We start from the raw sequence: 24,328 nt of genomic DNA, 5'->3' as shown, positions 1-24,328 counted from the left end.
TGTAGACCGGAAACAACTAACAGCTGGCATCTTGGAGGGAAAGGCCCCGTCATTCTGGGAATTTGGACTTCCTCACTGATTCTCTGGAGGCTACACTCTCTGGCTCCTGTCACACTCAGTCTTGCTCATTCCAAATATTTGGAGTATTCCTCTTGATTGTGTCCGGGGCTCTTAGAAAAATGAGTGGTAACTTAGAGCCCTTCCCTTCAGAAACCCAGAAGAAACCCCCTCACACTTGTTAGCCAAGGGCTGGGTGAACCCTCAGGCCCTATTGCCTAAGAGCTGGATCCGTGTGGGATTGATTCTGGCCCAGGCAAACGACCTAGGCAGTCAGAACAAATGCAGCTGACTGGTTGGTTCTTTGGGACTTCAATAAAAGGCGGAAGGGCGGGGGGGGGGGGGGCGCCTGGGTGACTCAGTCAGTTGAGCGTCTGACTTTGGCTCAAGTCATGATCTTGTGGGCTGTGAGTTCGAGCCCCACGTCAGGCTCTGTGCGGACAGCTCAGAGCCTGGAGCCTGCTTTGGATTCTGTGTCTCCCCCTCTCTCTGCCCCTACCCTGCTCGCTCGCTCTCTATCTCTCTCTCTCTCTCTCCCTCCCTCCCTCTCAAAAACAAATAAACATTAAAAAACAAGCAAACAGGGGCACCTGGGTGGCTCAGTCGGTTAAGCGTCCGACTTCGGCTCAGGTCACGATCTCGCGGTCCGTGAGTTCGAGCCCCATGTCAGGCTCTGGGCTGATGGCTCAGAGCCTGGAGCCTGCTTCCGATTCTGTGTCTCCCTCTCTCTCTGCCCCTCCCCCGTTCATGCTCTGTCTCTCTCTGTCTCAAAAATGAATAAACGTTAAAAAAAAAAAATTTAAAAAAAAAACAAAAAACAAAAAAACAAGCAAACAAAAGCTGGAAGGTGTACTCAATTGGACAAGAGGGCTCTTTTGGTGCAATTAATTGGCTCTGTGTGCATGAGAGAGGCTACGAGTTCAAGGGCTGCCATCACTCAATTCCTGCCCTCAGATACTAAATCCGAACCAGTGACTTGCTGATTGCCCAACAGCACCAAGAACCGCCCTAATGTACGTCAGGGGCACCGCCAGCCTTTCATTTGGGTTTTATTAACTTTTTAAGCAGGAAAGCAAACGGCGAGTGGCCTTCCTAGCCGCTGTTCGGCATCTTGTCTTCCAAGGGGCCCAGGTATCCCTTTTCCCGTTCTCACCCAGAGGGGCGAGCCAGAGCCGCGCTGGAAACCCGGTTTCCTGCCCTGTGGCTCTGTTTGTCTTGGACTTTCGTCAAGGAGGAGCAGGGCGGAAAGTTCTACGTGTGGGCGGAGATGTCAAGCACGGCCCCCTGGCCTTTCTCCCGGCTAAACGGCTCCGATAAGTAAGTGGGCAGGCCTTGAGCCCCGAGACCCACGGACACACTTGGATGACTTTACAGAAATCAGTCGGCCGGTCTCTCCGAGGGCTCTGACTAGGTCCGGATGCGCCCCCTCCCAGCGCCGCGGACATGGCCAAGCAGACCAACGCCTCCACCCTGTCCGACAGCTACGAATACTACTTGGACTACGTGGACCTCATTCCCGTGGACGAGAGGGAGCTGAGAGCCAACAAATGTGAGTCCCCGACGGGGGGAGCCAGCCAGGCAGAGGCTGGGGGCCGGCCCGAGAGACTTTCTCTGGCCACTTCCTCCGCCCAGCAGATGTCACAGATGAGCCCAAACGCGACCCTGACCCTGACCCTCAGAGCTATAAGTAAACGGGGGCACAATCTTATCTGTCATCTTCTGTAAGAGGTGTGGAACTAACCTCCTAAGAAACTAGGATGATTTGGGAGCAGAATATGCTTTTATGTTTTTAATTTTTTATTTTTAATGTTTACTTATTTTTGACAGAGAGAGAGAGAGAGAGAGCAGGAGAGAAGGAGAGAGAGGGAGGAAGACACAGAATGCCCAAGCAGGCTCCAGGCTCTGAGCTGTCAGCCCAGAGCCCGATGCGGGGCTCGAACCCATGAACTGTGATCACGACCTGAGCTGAAGTTGGATACTTACCCAACTGAGCCACCCAGGCACCCCTAGAATATGTTTTTTTTTTTTTAAGTTTATTTATTTACTTTGAGAGAGAGACAGAGCACAAGCAGGGAGGGGCAGAGAAAGAGAAAGAGAGAGAGAATCCCAAGAAGGCTCCATCTGTGATGTTAGCTCAGAGCCTGACTTGGGGCTCAGTCTCACAAACCGTGTGATCGTGACCTGAGCCAAAATCAAGAGTCTGATGCTTAACCAAGTGAGCCACCCAGGCACCCCAGAATATGCTTTTAAGACAGACTTTTTTTTTGTTAGAGTGTGATTTGCTTGGGTTCCTGTAAGCTAGGTGAAATTTCTTCAAATTGCAGATTTCACATTTTCTCTCACTCTGTGCAGATTTGGGGGAGGTTACTGTGTCCACCCCTAAGATATATGACTTACTGGTTTCCATGAAAACACCAATTGATTGGGGCGCCCGGGTGGCTCAGTCAGTTAAGCGACTTACTTCTGCTCAGGTCATGATCTCGCAGTTCGTCAGTTCAAGCCCTGTGTCGGGCTCTGTGCGGACAGCTCGGAGCCTGGAGCCTGCTTCCGATTCTGTGTCTCCCTCTCTCTCTGCCCCTCCCCTGCTCGCGCTCTATCTCTCTGTCTCTCAAAAATAAATAAACGTTAAAAAAATTTTTAAATACCAAGTGATTTTACTCTTCATGGTCTCAGGAAGGACCACCAGAGCAAACCAACATGCTTTTTATGCTCCTCTCTCTCCCAGTCTCTATCCCTTGGGTAAGTTGGTGCTTTGTGAACAATCTTCTCTGATTATTCCAGCTACTTGGTCAAGATAACAAGTTAGCTGAGAATGAGTATGAAAAAGCAAACCAAACCAAAAAAAGTCTCAGGGCTCTGCCATCCTCAAGTCTTGGGCTCCTTGGCTATTTCTTTATTTTATTTTTATTTTTATTCTTGAGACAGAGACAGAGCATGAGCAGGGGAGGGGCAGAGAGAGAGGGAGACATAGAATTGGAAGCAGGCTCCGGGCTCCGAGCTGTCAGCACAGAGCCCGACGCGGGGCTCGAACTCACGGACTGTGAGATCATGACCCGAGCCGAAGTCGGACGCCTAGCCCCTCCTCGGCTATTTCCTGCCCTTTGATCACATAATCTGTCAAGAAGTAAGTGCAGTCACTAGAAGGAACACGATGCTCTTCCTGTGAAAAGCAAGATCACTTGTTCACGCATCAGCTCAAAACTGAAATCCATTTGGATGTTATCGGTAATAAAAGGTAGCAGATCCCCAGCAGAGCCCTTGGAGAAAGTTGTCTAGAATGTCTTGTTAGGAAGTGTACCTGTTTCCATTTTCATTTACAGCTTCCAGGAGTCCGGGTACCCATCCATGTTGGCTGTGTCCTCAGCCTGGTAGCAAAGCTTTTGTGGGGGACGATAGGTTTGGTGTGTGTTTCCTGATGCGGGGTATAGACTCACGAATCAAAAAGCAGATTTTTGCACAGACAGCTCACAGTAACAGGGAGAAAGTGGCAGGGATGAAACAGAAGCCCACTGATATGTATGGTCAGAAGTTCAGACCTTCAGGATCCATATTGGTCTGGACAAAATGTAAATCTGTATTCGGGAAGGTTGTTTTTAAATTCACACGAATTAGGGGCGCCGGGGTGGCTCAGTCAGTTAAGCGTCAGACTCTTGATTTAGGCTCTGGTCATGATCTCAGTGGTTTGTGAGATCGAGCCCCTCAACTCTGCACTGGGCCTGGAGCCTGGAGGGATTCTCTCTCTCTCCCTCTCTGCTCCTCCCCCACTCCTTAGGATGTGCACGCACACGTGTGCTCTCTTTCTCTCTCTCAAAAAATTTTTTTAACCTGAATTAAATAAAATGCTGTTAGCTTCAGACACCTCCATCCTTTTGTACACCAGACTTCCCGCTTGGTCACCACCTGGGCTCCAAAGCCCTCTCCCCTGCTCTGAGTGGGAGCCCTCTTTGCTCATTCAAAGTCTTCGAACCTACAGTCTCAACCTCCTGCCCTGTGTAATTACCCACAAACAACGTCCATTTCTGGAGAAAGTGATTGATGTTCTCTAAGCTGTGTGTGAGGTTTTAAAAGAAATACTTTTTCTTGCACACATGAGCTAGAGATAGAAAGTTCATAGCCTGCTGGGCATACAAATGAGGAAACTCCTTCCTGGGGCGCCTGGGTGGCTCAGTTGATTGTCCGACTTTGGCTCGGGTCATGATCTCACGATTTGTGAATTCGAGCCCCCCATTGGGCTCCTTGCTGACAGTGCAGAGCCTGCCTGGAATACTCTCTCTCTTCCTCTCTCTCTCTCTCTGCCCCTCCCTCACTTGTTCTCTACCTCTCTCTCTCTCTCTCTCTCTCTCAAAATAATAAATAAATAAACTTTAAAAAAAGCAACGCCTTCCCAAACTCCCAAATGCAATATAGACCATCTCAGTGAGGAAACTGTCCCGGGGGGAGGCCAGTCACTGGGTCCCCCAGACAGCCTAGATGTCAGGAGTCTTTGACACCCACGGAGAGAGGTACTCCTTCTGGCTTCCTTGATTTCTGTTTGTATCTCAGCCTTCATGTGTTCTCTGAATTTAATCTCCACCTTCTCTGGAAAAGGAGTTTGAGGCTAGACAAAAATACTCCCCCAGGGTGTTTCTGTCCCGGATGGGTAGATGTCTAGCTTGTGTTTGGGGACCGGCCGGGAGGCAGTGACACACAGATCAGAGGCCGGGCGCGTGGAGCCCTGCGCCACCTGGCAGGAGTTCACCTCTGAGCTCTGCCGCTTTCTAGCTCTGTGACTTGGGACAAACAAGTTACTAAGGCCAGGCCAGATTCAAGAGGAGGGAACTAGAACCTATCTTGCAGCGAGAAAAGTGTTGAAAACTCAAAGCAGCCTTCCACCCACCACAAACAAGAAAAAGTATGGCAGGTGGCAAAATAAAACAGGAAGGCTAGCCAGGGAGAGGTGGGGCCCTAAGAGGCATCGGGGCGGTTGGTAAAGGCCCCCCAAGGATGTCCTGTGAGCAGGTGAGAGACCAAGCCCTGAAGCCGTCTCTGGGAGGAGCCTTCCAGGCCACAGGAGCTCCGAAGACAAAGGCTCTGAGGCAGGGGGATATCTGGTGTATTCCCTTGTATTTTGGAAACTACCTGGGAAATATCCTTTTTGCCCCTTGAAACGGAAGCCATTTTCTTATTTCATAAGTCAACAACAACCCATCAATCAACAAGAAAAAAAAACCCAATAGAAATATGGGCAAATGATACGAGAGCACAGTTAACAGAAGAGGAAACGCAAAGGGCCGAGGAACGTGAGAAAACGCTCACCTTCACAAGTACTCAGGGGGCGCCCTGGGAGGGACACCGAGGTTCCATTTCACACTCACTCAATGCGCAAACATGGAAACACTGATACTCAGCGTGTCGGGGTAGGAAGTGGAGAAATTTGTATTGCCACACGTGGATGATGACCTTAACATTTTAATATCGTTTTTTTTTTTTTTAACGTTTATTTATTTTTGAGACAGAGAGAGACAGAGCATGAACGGGGGAGGGTCAGAGAGGGAGAGAGACACGGAATCCGAAACAGGCTCCGGGCTCTGAGCGGTCAGCACAGAGCCCGACGCGGGGCTCGAACTCACGGACCGCGAGATCATGAGCTGAGCCGAAGTCGGACGCTCAACCGACTGAGCCACCCAGGCGCCCCTTTTAATATCCTTTTTTAAAAAAAGGATCTGGAGGAAATACTTGGTGGATACATGCTCTGTGTATTTCTATGAATTTGGAACATTTTATCATTCAAACTTTTCAAGAACGTTTATCTATCCTGAGAGAAAGAGAGAGGGCACGCGTGCCTGGGTGGGGGAGGGGCGGGGAGAGAGAGAGAGAGAGAGAGAGAGAGAGAGAGAGAGAGAGGCAGAGAGAGAATCCCCAGCAGGCTCTGCGCTGTCAGTGCAGAGCCCGACGAGGGACTCCATCCCGTGACCATGAGATCGTGACCTGGGCTGAGATCAAGAATCGGATGCTTAACTGACCGAGTCACCCAGGTGCCCCTCGAATTTCTAAAATGTAAGTCGTAAAGGTTAATATGCTCATCGTAAAAGACTCAGACAGTAAATTACTGCACTTTACCATTCAGAAAAAAAAATCAGCGTTAGCATTTTGGTGCCTGGCCGCCTTAGGGTTTTTCTGTGTCTTCAAAACACAGAATGTGCCTGCACGCACATATACACACATGTCGTCTGTGATAAGTCCTGAGGGGAAACTGAGACCTGCCTTGAGTGACCTCTCTCCTCCCGGGGCCTGTGACTACCAGGCAGAGCCCAGCGGGCGGCAAGGGGCCACCCTCTCCAGTGGATGGACGAGCGCGGCTGGGAAGGACGAGGACCCTGAGCCTGCTGGGAGGCTGGGGACAACAACCCCGCGCTCTGGGCAGTTTGGCAGGATTTTAAACATTTCGCTCATGTTGACAAGGACCCTCTTTTTTATATTATTACTAATTGAGGGAAAACGTGCCCAACACAAAAGTGACCATTTAGGCCATTTTAAGGGCACAGTTTGGCGGCAGTAAGTGCCTTCACATCATGCCACCACCCATCTCCGGAACTTTGTCCATCTTCCCCAAACTGAACTCAGTACCCGTTACACACCAGCTCCCCCTTTCCTTCTGCCCACTCCCCCCCCCCCCCACCCCGTCTCCGATAACCACCTTCCTGCTCTCTGTCCCTATGAATCTGACTGTTCTGACCATCTGCCACGGACTGAGTCCGGGGTCCCACCCCCCCAAACTCACGTGAAACGTGAATCCCCAGTGGGATAACATTTGGAGGCGGGGCCTTTGGGAGGTGATGAGGGTTAGACCAAGTCATCAAGCCGGGGGCCCACCGTGGAATTCGTACCTTTTTGAGAAGAAACAAGAGTGCTTGTTCTCTCTCCCTCGTTCACGTGAGGACATAAGCAGGAAGCGAGCTCTCGCCTGGAACGGAACCCACCAACACCCTGATCTTGGACTTCCGGCCCCTAGAACCGTGAGAGAATAAATGCCCGTGATTTAAACCGCCCAGTATATATGATTTGTTACAGCAGCCTGAACGGACAAAGACAGTACGTCACCGAAGGGGAATCATACGCCGTTTGCCCTTTCGTGTGGCTTATTTCATGGAGTCTTCACTCTGACAAGGACCCTCTTGGGAGGCAGGCCCCTTGGCCAGTTTACAGAGCTTTCTGTGGCAGAAAGAAATGTACGGCAGGTAGCTAAGACTACAGAAACAACCCGGAGGTTGATAGTCTCCTGACACCAGAGGTGTAAACTCCCACGGCATGGCGATCGTATCAGTCAGCGTTCTCCAGAAAAACAGAACCAATAGGAGGTACGTCGATGCGGATAAGAGGAGCCTGGTTATAGGGACTGGCGCATGCAGTTAGGGAGGCTGACGAGTCCCACCATCTGCCTCCTGGAAGCCTGGGAACCCAGGAAAGCCGGTGGTGATTGACAACTACAGGAGCTGATGGTTCGAGTCCTGGAGTCCAAAGGCCCAAGAACCAGTGTCCAGAGGCAGGAGAAAATAGCCCAGTGCAAGGAGACAGAGCAAGAATTTGCCCTTCCTTTGCCTTTTTGTTCCATCCGAGCCCCCATCGGCTCGGCCGATGCCCACCCACACTGGTGAGGGCAGATCTCTCCTTACTCAGCCTACCGAATCGATGCTAATCTTTTCTAGAAACACTCTCACGGACGCATCCAAAAATCGTGTCTTACCAGCCATCTGGGCATCCCTTCGCCTAGTCAAGCTGATGCACGAAATTAACCATCACGGAGCGTAAACCAAGAGGGTCACCAGATGAGGACTGGGAGTGCGTGGTGTGGAGTCAGAACAGTCGCCACAGCAGGACGTGGCAGAGACCTGGTCACAGGGGTGATGGATGTGCGCAGGTGAACCGGCCCGGGAGTCCCGCGCGGGGTGTCCACTCGTTACTTCGTCAAAATGCCGTCACGTGTCCCCACAGCCCCTCAGCGGAGCCCGGGGGAACTTCTCCTCCTCCAGCTTCTTTCCACCGGCTTCCTCATCCGTGTCTGAAACACACACGGATCTGCATCCCCGCTGCCCTCTTGGACCATCGGCCAAAAGTCCCTCTCTCTCACCTCCGGTTGCCAAACTTCTCAAACTCGTGAGCACTTTCCCCTTCTCGGGTTCCCGGCATCCACCATCATCCGAAACAGCTGCTTCGGAAAAGTCACCCTGCTCGCTCGCCTCCTTCCTCCCCCTGGTTTCTGTGTCTCTCTAGCTCCACTGTCATCTGTCTCAACCTCTTTCCTTCTTTCCCTAGTTTCACTCTCCTTAGGGTGACCAAGCCCCTAGGTTTGCACAGGACTGTCCCATGGATGCATCTTGGGGAACTGAGGCACATCGGATGGTCATCTTAACTCCCCTCTTCTCCCTCCAGTCCCACAGACAGGAACAACGCTGCCACTACCCCCAGATCATAGGGAAATCTGAAAAAGGCTCCTACTCTGGGAACACAGTTAATCACACCTATCCAGGTGGAATTCCTTGAGCAGCGCACAACCTGTGCAACTCTCCATGGTGTTACTGTATAGGAGGGACTCCAGGCACAACCATGTGCCCATTGCGCTGTTCCCTGCCCCTGCCCTCTCAGAGTCTAAGCTCCCCTTTTTGTCTTAGTAGTCCTCTGAAACTCGGTGCTGTCCATTCTGTGTTTCATTCATCTCAGCTAGCCCCACTTCCACACCATACTAGAAACACACCACTCCTGACCCACCTTCTTGCTTTCGCTCGCGATTCACTCAACAACCAAATTTTGCAACTGTCCGTGACAGGCCAGGCGCTGCGCCGAGAGTTGGAGGCACAAATGCAAAAAGACCAAGTCCCCGTCCTTGATATTTTACGAGAATGCTTTTATTTTGCGGCCACTATTGTCTGTTTTATGGTGGTGTATTTCCAAGTAGGTTACGGACATCAGGGCATCCCTGCACCGGATTTAGGAAAATCGTAACAGGAAAGAACGTAACACGATACCCAGACATTTCAATAGCTATGTCTTAGTGTCCCCCAACAGTCTACCTTCATCGTCCCACATTTCCCTAAAAGGTGCTTATAAGCTACTTTGTCTGTTCCACGTTGATGTAGTGGATCTGGTGACATCTCTTTGGTCTATCTTGGTCTAGAACTTTTTGTAGAAGACACTGACTCGAGGGAGGAATCAAGCAGGTCGCTCTTTCCATCCTCGACTGTTTAGTGAGGTGGCCGCTACTGATCATGAATACGCTGCTCTCTGATGGACGGTGTTGTGCTGGAGAATGTGCAGAAGTGGCCAGCAGAGCACAGAGAAGGACACCCTTGGGGAGAAGTAAGACGTAAGGAAGGCTTCACAGGGAAGGTGGGCTGAGCTGAGTCAGAAGACCCAGGGGGACTTTGCTTGTCTGATCCACAGGGGCCCGTCCGGCGGGGCGGGGTTGGGGGTGGGGGCAGAACGGTTACGCTCCTGCTTAGGCCAGAGGTGCTTTTGGGAAGAGCGAGTGATGGAGGATGTGCTGCGGACCACACGGGGGTCGGGTTCTTGCAGGTCAGTCTCAGAAGATTCCTGGGAGCTGTGGGGAGTCATTCAAAACCGTAAGCAGAGGGGCGCCTGGGTGGCTCAGTTGGTTAAGTGCTGACTCTTGATTTCTGCTCAGGTCGTTGATCTCACGGTCCATGAGTTTCAGCTCCACGAAGGGCTCTATGCTGACAGCGCAGAGCCCTGCTTGGGATCCTCTCTCTCCCTCTCTTTGCCCCTCCCCTGCTCGCTCACTCTCTCTCTCTCTCAAAATAAATAAACATTAAAAAAATTAATAAAATTGTAAGCAGAGAAGAGACAAGGTCCAATTTGCTGGCTAAAAATATCCCTCTGATGAATATATAAATTTGAGGTTTGGGTGGGAGGCAGGTGATACATAGGCAGGTGAAACAGCCATATGCTGGGAAAGATCTGGAAGCATAACATTGGAAAGATCTCCACCCTTAGGAGGTGACAGTCTAGGAAGGAGGGGCCTGCCTAAATAAATGAGCGTGCTATGGTATCCCAGACATGGGAATAAAGGTTATGTGGGGGTCCCGGGGCCCAGAGGAGCCAAGTGATTTGCTCAAGGTCACCTAGTAAAATATTTGCAGAGCTGGGACTTAAATTCCAGGCTCTGATCCCTTAGGACTCGTCCCAGGACACTTGGCACGATTAGTGGGCAGATTCCCACCAGACTGTTCCAGTGGAGCAGGAACCCTTCCCTGTCTTGCTCCCCACCCCCAGCAGCTCCCAGGCAGTGCCTGGCACATCTCAGGCACACGAGAAGTCTCCGCAGAATGAACAGATCACCTGCTGTGAGGTACGCAGCTCTTGTACATACTGGTCATTTTCATGATGCGCACCTGTGTCAGTTATCAGTTTACTGTAATCCCGTGATCAACGATGGAATTCCTTAAGAGTGAGCCGGGAGTGAAGCTTTCGCAGGAGGGGGCCCTGGCAGGGGCGCAGCAGGACGGCCGTGCTGGGGCTGGGAGGTCGGCAGTGAGGGTGTGAGGACGCGCAGGGCCAACAGCCCCGGTCACTGGCCCAGGACGTGGTCCCGCTGAGACTGGGCCTCGCGGTGGCAAGAACCTCTCAGCAGCCATCTTGACGGAAAGACCAATGCCCCGGGGCAATCTGGGGCCGGTGGGTCGGGGGAAGAGTTGCAAGCCCAGATGGGGGGGACCCCACTACGGTTGTTGGTCATCTGGGTTGTCTATGGTTCATCCAGCAGCTCCAAACCAGCTAGGCCTGGCTAAACCAGCCAACATCTCTGCTATCCGGTAACCAAACTACATCCCCAGGGAGGTCTGAACCTCTCTCAAGTATGTCCTTCCTTGGGGTTATGGGCTGGACTGGGTCCCCCCGCCTCCCGCACCAAATTCCTATGTTGAAGTCCTAACCTCCCGTACTTAAGAATGTGACTGTAGGGGCACCTGGCTGGCTCAGTTGGTTAAGTGTCCGACTTCGGCTCAGGTCATAATCTCACGGTTCATGGATTTGAACCCCGTGTCGGGCTCTGTGCTGACAGCTCAGGGCCTGGAGCCTGCTTCAGATTCTGTGTCTCCCTCTCTCTGCCCCTCCCCTGCTCATGATTCATCTCTCTCTCTCTCTCTCTCTCTCTCTCAAACATAAATAAACATTAAACATTTTTTTTAAAAGAATGTGACTATATTTGGAGATGGGGCCTTTAAAGTGAGAAAATAAGTTTCTGTTCCTTAAGCCACTGTCCTAGTCTGTCTGTTCAGGCTAATATAACAAAACACCTCAGACCGGGTGGCCTATAAACCAGAAACATCTATTTCTCATGGTTCCACAGGCTGGGAAGTCCAACACGAAGGCACCAGCATGGTCGCATGGGGGTGAGGGGCCCCTTCCTGGTTCATAGCTGGCATCTTCTTGCCGGGTCCCCACATGATGGAAGGGGTGAGGCAATCTGTCCGAAGCCTTCTTTATACAGGCACTAACCTCATTCATGGGGGCTCCGCCCTTATGACTCAAGCACCTCCCAGAGGCCCCACCACCAAATACCATCCCCTGGGGCATGAAGATTTGACATAGGAGGACAAGGGAACACAAGCATTCTGACCATAGCACAGCCTGAGCAAACGCACCTGGGGCCCCCCTCCCTCCCTCCTCAGCCCCAGCATACCTTGTAGAGTCTCCTCGTATCTTACACTCTTTAATCCTTCTGAATAATTTTTCATATTAGACTTCCCGTTTCACCTGCTGTGTGATTTCTACCTCCTGACTGGGCCTGGCCTGTCACAACGTCCTTCCAGTCGCAATGTCTTTTTTCTCCCGCATCTGCGTAAACGCACCCATCACGCTGCGGCATGGAAACAGCAAGTTCATGGCGCGCAGTCAGAATGCTGCTCTCCTCTTTCTCTGACCGCTCGTGCAAACCTACTTAGTGGTGCTGGCTCTTTCCCTGGAGTAGGTCTCATGCTCACTCTTTTTTGTTGTTGTTTTTGTTTTTCTGTTTTGTTTTGTTTTTTAATTTTTGAGAAAGAGAGACAGAGACAGAGCTTGAGTGGGGGAGGGGCAGAGAGAGAGAGGGAGACACAGAATCCGAAACAGGCTCCAGGCTCTGAGCTGTCAGCACAGAGCTCGACGTGGGGCTCGAACCCATGAACTGTGAGATCGTGACCTGAGCGGAAGTCGGACGCTTAACCGACTGAGTGCCCCTTACTCTTAAATTTTAAAAAAATGTGTCTGTCAGGGCACCTGGGTGGCTCGCTTGGTTGAGCGTCTGACTTCCGCTCAGGCCAGGATCTCAGGGTTCGTGAGTTCCAGCCCAGCATCGGGCTCTCTGCTGTCAGTGTAGGGCTGCTTCAGATCCTCCGTCCCCCTCTCTCTGCCCCTCCCGGCTCGTTGTCATTCTCGCTCTCTCTCAAAATGAATAAACAAACTTAAACCAAAAAATGTCTACCGGCCAGTCTAGTTACCCAAACAAAGATCTAAGCCGATGAAATCAATTTCAAAAATACTTAAAACCAAACCGCCTTCAAACTTCATTCAAAGCGAGAACTTCCTCTTTCCCTGGCTTGGGGGCAGGAGCGCTTCCTCCTTCTTTCCTCAGCAAGCTCCTCCTCCCCAGCCACCTGCCCCATCCTATTTGGCGACACATCTTCGCTGGAGCGTCTGGGATGGCGTGGGGTGAGAGGCAGAAAGGGCGAGGGGGTTTGCCAGTGAGGCGGCTCAGATTCTGATTCGGACGGCAGCCGGTCAGCACAACAGACACACCCGCACAGGCGGCCCTGGAGGGTGAGTGAGGAGGGCATCGATGTACGTCAGCCGTGTCCACAAAGGGGGGCCCGCTACTTGGCTCGGGGACTCTGCTCCTGTCGATTTCGCAGCCCCTCCTTATACCAGCCCATGTGACGGGTGTCCTTTGTGCATTCCCTGGGATGACGGTCACCAGCCCCATGACCTGAGGGTGGGGAAGCGATTCTCCTCTGTAGCCGTCGTTACTTCTTGGCTGAACTCTTGCACTGGCCTCCCCACTGGCCTCCCTGCCCTCCAGCTTGACTGGCACTGATCCAGGTGGGGGCGTCCTTAATGCAAGCTGGCTCCTTCTCTCCTGGCGGCGGCTTTGCAAGAGATCTCCCACCACAGGCAGTGCTCTCTCTTGCTGGCCTCGTAGGACGATCCTCGGGACCCTGTGCTCTGAGGCCAACTTCCGCCTGGACCCGCTCTGTGAGAGGCCCGACTCCCCTTCAGGCTGTGCTCATGCACGTGACCCTTTGGGCCAGCTCTGGGCTGGCACTCAGCCCGCACCCTCCCCTGAGGCCCTCGGGGACACAGCTTTGCCCCTCAACGGCCGGAGGCTGGCTCCTTCCACTCTGCTGACACTGATGGCCCAGTCTCTTGCTTTTAAGATGTTCTCGAGCACACATCATCAGACTCCAGTCCACTGTGCCCCACTAACTGCAAAGGACACATGCAGAGTGCCCTTGAGCGGCCTCTTCGCAGTTCCACTGGAGGGCAGGGCACCGGCTGCCCTCCTAGACAGAGTGAGGGCTGTGGGGGACCATCTACCGTCTCTAAAGGAAATCCCTCGGAGGTAAGCAAACCCAAACCAGATTTCAAGTAGTCAATGCCTATTTTAGTCTACTCAGGCAGCTATAACAAAGTATCATAGACTGCGGAGCTTCAACAGATATTCATTTCTCACCGTGCTGGAGGCTGGGAGTCCAAGGTCAAGGTGGCAGAACAGTCACTGTCTGGTGAGGATGTCCTTTCTTGCTGTTGGGCTCACATGGCCTTTCCTTGGTGGATGTGAATGGAGAGGGGCTGGGGGAGAGGAGGAGGGGGAAATGGGAGAGAGAGAGAGAGAGAGGAAGGAGAGAGTGGGGGAGGGAGGGGGGAAGTGGGAGGGGGTGAGAGTGGGGGAAGTGGGAGAGAGAGAGGGAAAGAGAGAGAGAAAGAGGGAGAGAGAGAGTCTTCCTTTTATTATAAGGACACTAATCCCAGCATGGTGTCCCACCCCCATGATCTCCTCTAAACCTAATCACCTGTCAAAGGCCTCACCTCCGACTACCACCAGTCTGGAGATCAGGGCTTCCGCATCGGGAGGTGGGGGGACACATTCGATCCATAGCACTGCCTTTCTACAGAGTCCACTGTGAACATCCCGTCTCCCCTGTAGATTTCAGGTAGGATCTGGCTGTGTATGCTTTTTTATACTTTGCCCTTATTGACTTCACAATATGTTGTTTTCCTGTGTTGTGAAAGATTCTCTCACAAAGTTTTGTAAATAAATGCACGACGTTCTAAAAATGTGCGGTTTTGAACACTGAGAGTGGTTCCAGGATTTTGCTATTACAAGCAGTGGACTTGGGAAGAAAAAAACCTTCTTCCCCTGTTGTGTGTCCACGGTATTTGAATTCAAAGAAGTTCACTTAAAAAAAAAAAAACCCCAAAATGCAAAAGTAGAAATGTCCATCACCCGCACGCTGTGCTGCTGCTATGACGATGTCACTCTTGTGATCTGTAATGGTCAGCAGAAGGCGGTGTCAGGGTGTCTCAGGGAGGCTCTGTTGACCTGGCTTTGAAGGTGGGGCAAGGTAAGCGTGAGTCCGGGTGAGGAAGGACAGAGGTCACACCGCAGAGAGCAGGCGAGCCTCTTTGCTGACAAATGCACCTTTCTCTCCTCGCCAGTTCCTCTGGGCTGGATCTCCAACCCAGTCAAACACAGATCAGAAAGCTTCACTTGTGCAGAGGTTCACATCAAAGACAGAAAGATGCTGGGACTGGAGCCAGGAGCTAGGGATGCTTTAAGGTGAGACAAAGGCAAAGCTTCTGGAAGATCGCCTGGGGCAGCCGCTTGAACCTTGGAAGGCTGAGTTTCACTCCTGTGCCAAGTAGGGAAGGAGGTGACACAGGAGGGAAAATACCTAATAAGCAGGAGGGATTTTAAGACTTTTGTGTTCATGCCCATATACTGGAGTTTATTCCATCATGGATGGACAGATCATTGGAAATACCTAGGGAGATATATATATATATGTATATATGTGTGTATATATATATATATATATACACACATACACGTATATGTATATATATACGTATATATTATGTATATATACGTGTATATGTATATATATATACGTATATATATGTATATATATATACGTGTATATATACGTATATATATAATGGCGAATTCAGCGCTGACTTGAGGAATCTGGGTTCCTCTTTCCCAGGGTTAGCTTGAAATCTGGTATGATTTTGTTACAGGGACTTCACAAGGATTTTCACCCTTGTGACTTTACAGATGTGACTTCTGTTTCGGGGAAAGGTTAAGAATCTCTCCAATGCTGTCAGAAAGGTGGGGCATGCAAATCTGTTTCCTGGGCCTCTGCTTGAATTAATTATATGTTTGCTTTTCTATCTGTCCCCTTTTCAGAGGCTAAGCTTAGGAGAAAACCAGTCCCATATAACAATCTCACAACGACCACACACATTATTCTAATGCGATGAATCTCGCTCGAATGCTCCCTTGCACGGAGTAGCAAGATGGATTGATTTCCCTTGGGTAGGGTCTGGCTTTCACACTGTGTTATTTACTTCTTGGGTCAATATGTCTTCTTCCTTTAATTATGGCTTAGGAAAAAATTTGTCATAGCCCGTATGGACTTCCACTGATGCACCAGCTCTGGCACCTTCGATAATCAGGCAGTCTGTTCACCTGTTGCCCTGTCAGCTGGGAGAGGAAGAACAGAAACAGGCCACCAACCAATCTCTTGTGAACACAAGGCAGAGAGCTCAGTGAAAAGACTGAGCAAACAACTTACATAGAACTCTCTTCTGGCATTCGGAGCAATCAATTTCATGTTACAACTTTCACCGAGACTTCTAAATCTTCTTCAAATGGTCAGTTATGGGCATGATATAAGCAGTGAAAGTGATTTTTAGAGGTGCCTGGGTGGCTTAGTTGATTAAGCGTCTGACTTCGGCTCAGGTCACGATCTCAGGGTTCGTGAGTTCAAGCCCCACAGTGGGTTCTGTGCTGACAGCTCAGAGCCTGGAGCCTGCTTCAGATTCTGTGTCTCCCTCTCCCTCTGCCCCTTCCCTGAGCACACTCTGTGTGTCTCTCTCTTTCTTTCAAAAATAAACATTAAACATTTTTTAAAAAGTGATTTTTAAACAGAGATATGAGATTGTTTTCGTAACGATTTTCCCATCAAGGTAGCCCCAACTGAAGGCGCTACACTTGAATGATATTATTATTGTTCAAAAACTGCTGGGACTCTTCTTTTGGAACTGACTTTGGTAGTGACAGTATATTCTATGGAACGTCCACAGTGAAACTATGTATATCTTTCGAGGGTGGATTTGCTTTTGGGAAATAGTTAGGAATCACCCATAAACTCATCAGGTGAATGGATCGAGCTGACTGATACCACCTGGGTGTTGAAAAGGAAATATGATTTTACAAAGTAGCAAAACTGGTGTGTGTGTGTGTGTGTGTGTGTGTGTGTCCTTGAGAGTAATTCCAAAAGAATAATTTAGAAGTGTTTATGAATGTTTGATAAGTGTTTATAAATGTTTAATCAAGACATGTATTTTATTTATTTTTTTTTAATGTTTATTCTTGAGAGACAGAGAGACACAGAGCGTGAGCAGGGCAGGGGTAGAAAGAGGGGGAGACACAGAATCAGAAGCAGGCTCCAGGCTCTGAGCTGTCAGCACAGAGCCCGACGCGGGGCTTGAACTCACAAACTGCGAGATCATGACCTGAGCTGAAGTCGGTTGCTCAACCCACTGAGCCACCCAGGTGTCCCAAGACATGTATTTTAGAAAAATGTATATGACTCTATGATAGAGAGAGGATGATTATTTTGAATGTCAGCATTCATTTGGATTTGTAAGTTTTGATATGCTCGTTTAAAAAGCTGGCTCCTTCTACTGACTCAATAAGGAAAACTGGTTACAATTAACGGAGTACCGGACAAAACAGAGGTTAATTTCTCTTTCACCTAAAAGTCTGCAGGACAGCATTGTGGGTCTGGTCCATGAGATCCTCAGAAAGCACCTTCCTTCCAGCTCATTGCTCTGCCATCCCCCAGACATGTCCCTCATCGTCACATCCATGTTCTGGCCAGCAAAATGGAGTAAGGAAATGCAAAGGGATACAAGGTCATGAGAAATCTATTAGTCTCTGCAGGAGGACTCCTAGTAACTCCCTACTCACAGCTCATTGGCCAGAACCTTGTCACATGACCACATCTAGCTGAAAGGGCATCTGGGAAATGTAGTCTTTATCCCAGGCAGCGAAAGGTAGGGCTTCTATGACTATGAAAGCACCTGAGAGCAAACATTAGGATTGACAACCAGCAGTCTATATACCACAATTACCTTTACTGGTATCCACTTGATTTTAGTGGAGCTTGAATCACAAAGATATCACTTGCCACACTACCCTCTTAACAGAAATAATAATTTTAGTTCTATTTACCTATCATTTCAAAACCATTAAACAAGGAACTGTGCTATGTGCATTACATACACATGGTATGTTATTTAATTCACCTAACAGTCTACATAACACACACTAACATCCCCCTTTAACAGATGGGAAGAGAGATTTAGAGATGTAAAAATCCCAGACTGCCTGAGACCCCATGGTTAGAAAATGGCCAAGTCAGATTTTGAATTCAAAACTACCCACTTCCAGAGCTCAGGCCCTTAACCCCATTGTTTTTCCAAAGAAGGGAAAGATCTTGGAGTTAATCTCTAACCAGGACTCTGGGACCCAAATGTTAGTAGTGTTTGAAGGAATGTTAAAGCTGAGGTTTAGCAGTTAACAAAATCTAACGAGACTGAGGTGCCTGCTATGAGTAGGAAGTACTTGGATCAGGTTAAGCTGTCAGCTCCAAGGTGGGATGAGAAATTCCCCAGTGTGATGCCCCACCATGCCATCAGAGCCTCTTCTTGTCAGTTAATTGTGGATGCCTAAGTCCCCTCATTCTGCCAGTGTGGTGGAAGGAAGAAAGGAAGGGAGAGAGGGAGGGAGAGAGAGAGAGAGAAAGAAAGAGAAAGAGAGAGAGAGAGAAAGAAAGAAAGAAAGAAAGAAAGAAAAGAAAGAAAGAAAAGAAAAAGAAAGAAAGAAAGAAAAGAAAGAAAAAGAAAGAAAGAAAGAAAGAAAGAAAGAAAGAAAGAAAGAAAGAAAGAAGGGAAGGAAGGAAGGGACAGGGAGAGGAGAAAAAGGAAGTAAATGAGGGGAGGGGAGAAAAAGGGAAGGGAAAGAGAAGGGGAGGGGAAGGAAAGGGAAGGGAAGTTTTCCACGGCTGGACTAGTATTGTTGTCAAGCCAGCCTGGTGCTCCTTGTTGTAAAAACAAGCTCAGTGATGTTTAAACAATTCCAACACTGGGGAATGACAGCTCTTGTCCGGGAACAACATGTTCTGTCCGAGCACTAAGGCTGAACCTTCAGCAGGGAGAGGAACAAGAACTCTTATTTTTTTGGCCACCCTTTTCAACAGGACCATAACGAAAGAGAATTTAGTACAGGAAGTGGTGAGTAGCTACTGATCGCCTTTCTGGTCTGAAAAAAATTCCAATTTCACTTCTCTGAAGACACTGTGTTCTGTGAAAGGTGTCGCTTCATTTTCTGCTCAGTATGTGGGGATAATGACCAAGGGCCAAGCAGACAAGTGTGAGCCCAGAAGGGGAGGCGGGTGGGGGTGGGTCTCAGCTGCCAAACTTCTGAAGCTGTTTTCTTAGAGGCCCCGACGGCACTCATATAGGCGCTGAAGATCTCCAACCTTATGTTCTCTTTATGAAGGAGAAAGAGCAGTGGGGTCTGCCTAAATCTAAAACACCCCTAGGGTGGCTGGGTGGCTCAGTCGGTTGAGCATCCGACTCGGCTCAGGTCATGATCTTGCGGTTTGCGAGTTCGAGCCCCGCGTCGGGCTCTGTGCTGACAGCTCAGAGCCCGGAGCCTGCTTCGGATTCTGTGTCTCCTTCTCTCTCTGCCCATCCCCCGTTTGTGCTCTGTCTCTCAAAAATAAATAAATAAATGTAAAAAAAATAATAATAATAAATAAAAAAATAAAACACCCTTACGGAATAAACCCCAAACTTCTGAAAGCATTTATACTGTCATACTTTGCGGTAGTTATAAAATAAACGTTGACTGGCCAGTGGGGCTGCAGCAGGTGTTATAGAATAATGTGCGGTGAGCAGTCACGGAATGCTGAGAAACTCAGAGGCTCCTCCCAAAAGTCCTTCAGTTTAGGACAGACAGTAACAACCTCGCTCCCTAGTTCCCAGGAGCCCACACGCCTCCTTAGCCTGGTCGGGGCTCAGGGGCACCCCCGTCAGTTTCTCAGCTCAAGGACAGACAGGAGAGAGGATGTGGGAGCCTGGGGGTCTTTGCTGTCCTGGTCTTTCTGGAGCGTGAAGGCCAAGCTACTGATGCCTTGTTACAAGGCAGTGGGAGCTCGATTCCTTTGGCAAGTACGGCATCTTTTCCTTGGGACTGTTTTTTTGATGCTGTTAAGGTCTAAGATCAACAGGCCTTCAGTTTCTCCTTCTACCTGTCTTGGGCCGTGGAGAGGACAGGGGACACCCCTTACTCAAGGTACCATTACTTACCCCTGGGGCCTCTACTTCCATATTCGTGGAGGTGATGCACAAATCTCTAATACCCCATTATTCGTTCATTCGTTCATTCATTTTGTTCATTTCCTCATTTGTTTACCCATTCATAAACATCTTTTTGTTTAACAGAATACAACATGGAGCAGGCAGGTGTATCATCGGAAGTACTACTGGAGTTCAGAGGAGCGTGTTGGGGGAGGGGCGTGCAGGACAGAGGCGGCTGCTGATGTGGTTTGAAGCGTTGGGGTTCAGAGTCAACGGCAAGGATAGAATTCTTTAGATGTCTTGGGTGCAAAAAGGGTGTTTTCTAACGTTTATTTGAGAGAGAGAGAGAGAGAGAGAGAGAGAGAGAGAGAGAAGGTGTGAGTGGGGAAGGGGCAGAGAGAGAGAATCCCAAGCAGGCTCCGTGCTGTCAGCTCGGAGCCCAATGCGGGTCTCAATGCCACAAACTGAACCGTGAGATGATGACCTGAGCCGAGATCCAGGGTCGGACGCTTAACCTACTGGGCCACCCACGTGCCCCACAAAAGGGTGGTTTTATTTGACCACAGGGGCCAGGACTTTGGGGCAGAAAGAGCTGCAGTGGGGTTGTGGCGAGTGACTGATTATATACCCTCAGGTTGGGAGGGCGTTAGGGATAACGTAAGTCTCTAAGGTATTTTGGAAGCAAGGTTTTCAGGACCTTGAGGCCTTAGCTGTTGTTAGGAAAAGGTCATTAGTGTTTAGTAGAAACTCAGTCCTGGGACCCTTCAGATGTATTATCAGGGGGCCATAAGCTTGGAGTATGATTGCCAGCATATATCTTGGGGGGGGGGCCGGGGGGGGAGTTGAGATAAAAGAAGTTTCCAAAGGAATTTTTCTATGTGAAAGGACACTTACAGGATCCTGGGGGTCAGGATAATGTTAAGCTAAGGTTACCTTCTGCCCCTTAGCGAAGGGTCATCATCCAGGCAACTGAGTTCTGAGAGGAAGGTCAGTCTGTCTGCCTCAAGGACTTATCAATGGGCTGTAGGCAGTAAGGGAATTTAGCTTTTCTTTTGCCTTAGTTTCCCACATCAGCAGCGATTTCCAGTGTGCTAGCGTGGTCCCGTCTGAATCCTCATCAGCCCCTGGCAGAGCCTGGCTTGAATGGGTGCTTTCCCCTGAAAGAAAGGGGCCAGGGAGGCCCGGGGGAAAAACTCTGCCTTGCCCGCCACAGGAGCACTGCAGCACCACAATCTAGACTCCGAAGGGGTCTCTGAAGCGGCCTCTAACGGAGCGGTCCCCACAGTCCCCTGCGGCCCTCACAGCAGAGGGGAGGTTGGCTGTCACATGAGTGGCCCACGGCCCCTGCTTCCCCCTCTGAGGGAGAAAGGGAAGGAGGGGAACAGCAGCAGCAGCTGAAAAAGCAAATCCACGGGGTGCCACCCACCTTCATTCACTGCTTTTCCCTCAACGGTCACCCTAACGGACCTTGAAGCTAGTTGCTCTGGGAAAAGGCCGCTTCCCTGCCGGCCTGTTCCTTCCCAAGGTTCTTGTCAGTGGAAAAACCTTCCCGGTGGTCACTGCTGAGAGGCCGGAAGACGAGAGAATGCCAACACTTGGGGCCCTATTTCCACGCTGCTCGGGGGCCCTCACGTCCCCTCGCCGTGGGCTTCTGGTGGTGTCACAGTGACGTTGAGATGCACTCTCCCTCCCGCAGATCTGATTGTCATTGCCTTCTGGGTGAGCCTGGCATTTTTCGTCATGCTTCTCTTCCTCATCTTGCTCTACATGTCCTGGTCAGGGTCCTCGCAGGTGAGGTGAGTAAGGGTGGCGGGAGTCGGGGGGGGGGGGGGCGGCACGTGTACAGGTAAGTCACGTGGCTAAACAGCGAGCGGCCGCACGTCCACGCAGCGGAATGTTATGTGGCCACAAAAAGGAATAAATCACCGATTCCTTCTGCAACATGCATGAACTTCAGAGTCACTGTCCTGAGGGATAGAAGCTAGACACAAAAGGGCCTGTATTGTATGACTGATTCCATTGCTATGAAACATCTAGAATATTCTAAAGCAGATTGTGTTGATGGTTGTGTAACTCTGGAATATACTGAAGATCTGGAGTTTTAGGTTTTAAACGGGTGAACTTTACTGTATGTATCTCAATGAAGTTGTTAGAGAAAATAGAGCCTAAATGACCCCACACGCCAGTCAGGTCTTGCCAAACAACTCACCAGGAAAATGGGACCCAAACTTAGGCATCTATGACCACCATGTGCTATTGAATACCTACTATGTGCCTTAGGGGTTAAATTCGGTAAGATCTAGGAGCCCCAAGAATTAGCTAGTAATTAACCTAGCTCGTTACACATTTTTTGAAAATGTTTATTTATATTTGAGAGCGAGCAAGGGAGTGAGCGGGGGAGGGGCAGAGAGAGGGAGACAGAGGATCCAAAGCCAGCTCTGTGCTGACAGCAGGGAGCCCAACGTGCGGCTCGAACTCACGAACGGTGACATCATGACCTGAGCTGAAATCAGACGCTCAACGGACTGAGCCGCCCAGGCGACCCTAGCTCATTAGATGTTAATTCCTGTGCTAGACAACTGGCTTACCACATCCGATTTCCTCTTCTGGCTTAATCTGCCCCCAACGGCTACTGCGGTCTAAAATGACTGTCCTAACAAGGGACCCTATAACAAGGGACTGCCTATCTCTGCCTTAGCTGATGGGACCAGGGCTGCCCAAACTCCCCTGAAACGTGGGGCCAGGTAGCAGAGCGATCCCGGGCGAAGACTGGGGCCGGACACCATCATGGGCCAGGCAGTCTTGGGGAGTGGAGACCGGGAGCCGGCACAGGATGCTGAGCAGCAGGCAGATGAGCAGAGCTGCTCTGAGAGGAGGGGGCAGGCAGCGGGAAGGCCCTGAAAGACGAGAGGGCAGCCTCGCCACCTGGGGGCGTCCCGCCGCTGGCTCAGGGAGGACCTGCCCATCTGTGCACGCCCGGACCAGCTTCAAGGGGGCTCCGTCTCCCTCCTCCACCCTGCCCTGCCAGGGGTGACTCACCAAGTCACTTCCGGTTCCCTCTGGTCACGGGAGGAGGCCGGGCCAGCTTCTGAGCAAATGCAGACCTCCGTCCTTTTCTTCTAGTTTTTACCACTCACGTGAAATTTGGGCAGATTTATAGCCCCAAGAGGTACCTGGGGGATAAATGAACGAAACCAGCTTTCTGAGGTGGCTCGTGGCCAGCCCTGTGCCAGGGACGGTTTGCAAGAGAAAGCTTCCCGGCCCAGTGGGCACACAGGCGGCCGAGGCTGAGGGGTCCCGGGTGTCTTCAGGGCTGCAACTTTACAGGGCAAATGGATGATGCTGTTCCCCGGCACCAGAGAAAGCACCCTCCAGACACTATAACAGACAGGGAGGGCTCAGGGGAGCCACCTGGGTCTTCAGTAAGATCTGGGAGACAGACGCAGGGTTGCTCCCTGAGGAGGTGCTCTTTCAAGCCTCAAAAAAAAAAAAACAGGTCTGCCGGCATCATGTGAAAGGAGGGCTCTGCTCCTTCAGGCCCCCTCTCTGAGCCTCCGCATTCATGTCAGGATTGCAACTAGTTGAAACTAGTTCTCCGGCCACGCATCACCTCACGTCACCCTGATGACACCTAAGAGGCGATCACGGTCCCCCATCACTGATGAGACGGAGGGCACGTGGGACGGGGCGGGCCGGCTCACGTCAGGCGGCCGTGCCCACTGCCCCTGGCGCTCAGGAGAGGCATCCAGAGAGCAGATTCCTGGCTGAGATACAAGTTGGCTGGAGGCACAGGTACCTGAGCTCTACACTCAAACCTGTGGACGGACGGAAGGCCGGCCTGCCCGCTCCCCATCGTGAACGGACACATGAGGGAGATGTAACCTCAGAGAGAACTAGTCGTCAACGTAGGGTCTGGGTCACCGTCAAGCACTGCCTGTCATCTTCCATTTCTGCACAGGGGTGACCTTTGTGAACCGGCTGACCCGCCCCCAGGGTCTGCTCCCCTGGCCGAGGTGCCCTTGCCCCGCGTGCCTTCTCTACGGGCTTTGGGCCGGCAGCGGGGTGTAACAGGAAAGCATCCAGTAAGTTCTCTCGCCAGCTTTGATGCCTGCCTCCCATCTGCTCTGTCCACAGGAACAACGCCCAGCACCACCCAACACGCCCCTGGAGTCGCGGCCTCAACCTCCCGCTCTGGGTCCGGAGGCACCCCACAGGCTCCCCCGGGCTCGGGCAAGGAGCCAGGCAGCAGAGCATCCCGCCCTGAGCGGCGGCTGCGGCCGGCAGCCCCTCCGCCCTGCCCCACCTGCCCCGCAGACCCACCCTGCTCTCTTCTGGGAGCCGGGTCTCGATGGGGACCCCCACAGCAGCAGCTGACAACAGAGACGAGGAGGGGGGACCCCTCCCGGGAGACAGAACCTCTCAACTGTAGCCCGGACGTCAGCAAACGCCTGATGAACTCAAACCAACCCGGACCCACAAGTGCCTTCGAAAAGCCTGCTTACGTGTAGCAGGAAGCGTGACTGGGTCAAGATACGCTATACGAGGGGGCACTGGCATGCATCATCCAGGGCCTGCAGCAGCCCGGCTAGCACGAGGAAGTAGCCCCAGATGTTGCAGATTTTTAGTGCATTTCACCAGCATACTTACTCCT

At 51.0% G+C, this 24,328-nt stretch overlaps 2 protein-coding genes across 2 annotated transcripts in view; one reads left to right on the top strand and one right to left on the bottom strand.

Moving 5' to 3' along the window:
* Nucleotides 1–1,359: 1,359 nt before the first annotated feature.
* LOC122229576 (melanocortin 2 receptor accessory protein) lies at nucleotides 1,360–24,021 on the top strand. The gene is made up of 3 exons (XM_042954839.1): nucleotides 1,360–1,606; nucleotides 21,374–21,473; nucleotides 23,812–24,021. The coding sequence occupies exons 1-3, from the start codon at nucleotides 1,501–1,503 to the stop codon at nucleotides 23,939–23,941; spliced, it is 336 nt and encodes a 111-aa protein (XP_042810773.1). The 5' UTR covers nucleotides 1,360–1,500; the 3' UTR covers nucleotides 23,942–24,021.
* Nucleotides 13,678–24,328, bottom strand: part of URB1 (URB1 ribosome biogenesis homolog) — an 84,118-nt gene continuing 73,467 nt past the window's right edge. The window contains exons 40-41 of the transcript XR_006207060.1: nucleotides 22,717–22,850; nucleotides 13,678–13,875 (exon numbers count right to left, since the gene is read on the bottom strand). The gene's annotated coding sequence lies outside the window, so the exon portion shown is untranslated. The remainder of the gene's footprint in view (nucleotides 13,876–22,716; nucleotides 22,851–24,328) is intronic.

The sequence above is a fragment of the Panthera leo genome, chromosome C2, assembly GCF_018350215.1.
Source record: "Panthera leo isolate Ple1 chromosome C2, P.leo_Ple1_pat1.1, whole genome shotgun sequence".
Classification (NCBI taxonomy): Eukaryota; Metazoa; Chordata; class Mammalia; order Carnivora; family Felidae; genus Panthera; species Panthera leo.
The sequence above is the reverse complement of the archived record's forward strand: the minus strand, read 5'-3'. Positions and strand labels throughout refer to the sequence as shown.

Coding starts and splice junctions, on each gene's coding strand:
- LOC122229576 (XM_042954839.1), top strand. CDS start 1,501: ATGGCCAAGCAGACCAACGCCTCCACCCTGTCCGACAGCTACGAATAC. Junction 1,607..21,373: donor GGAGCTGAGAGCCAACAAAT/GTGAGTCCCCGA, acceptor TCCCTCCCGCAG/ATCTGATTGTCATTGCCTTC. Junction 21,474..23,811: donor TCAGGGTCCTCGCAGGTGAG/GTGAGTAAGGGT, acceptor CTCTGTCCACAG/GAACAACGCCCAGCACCACC.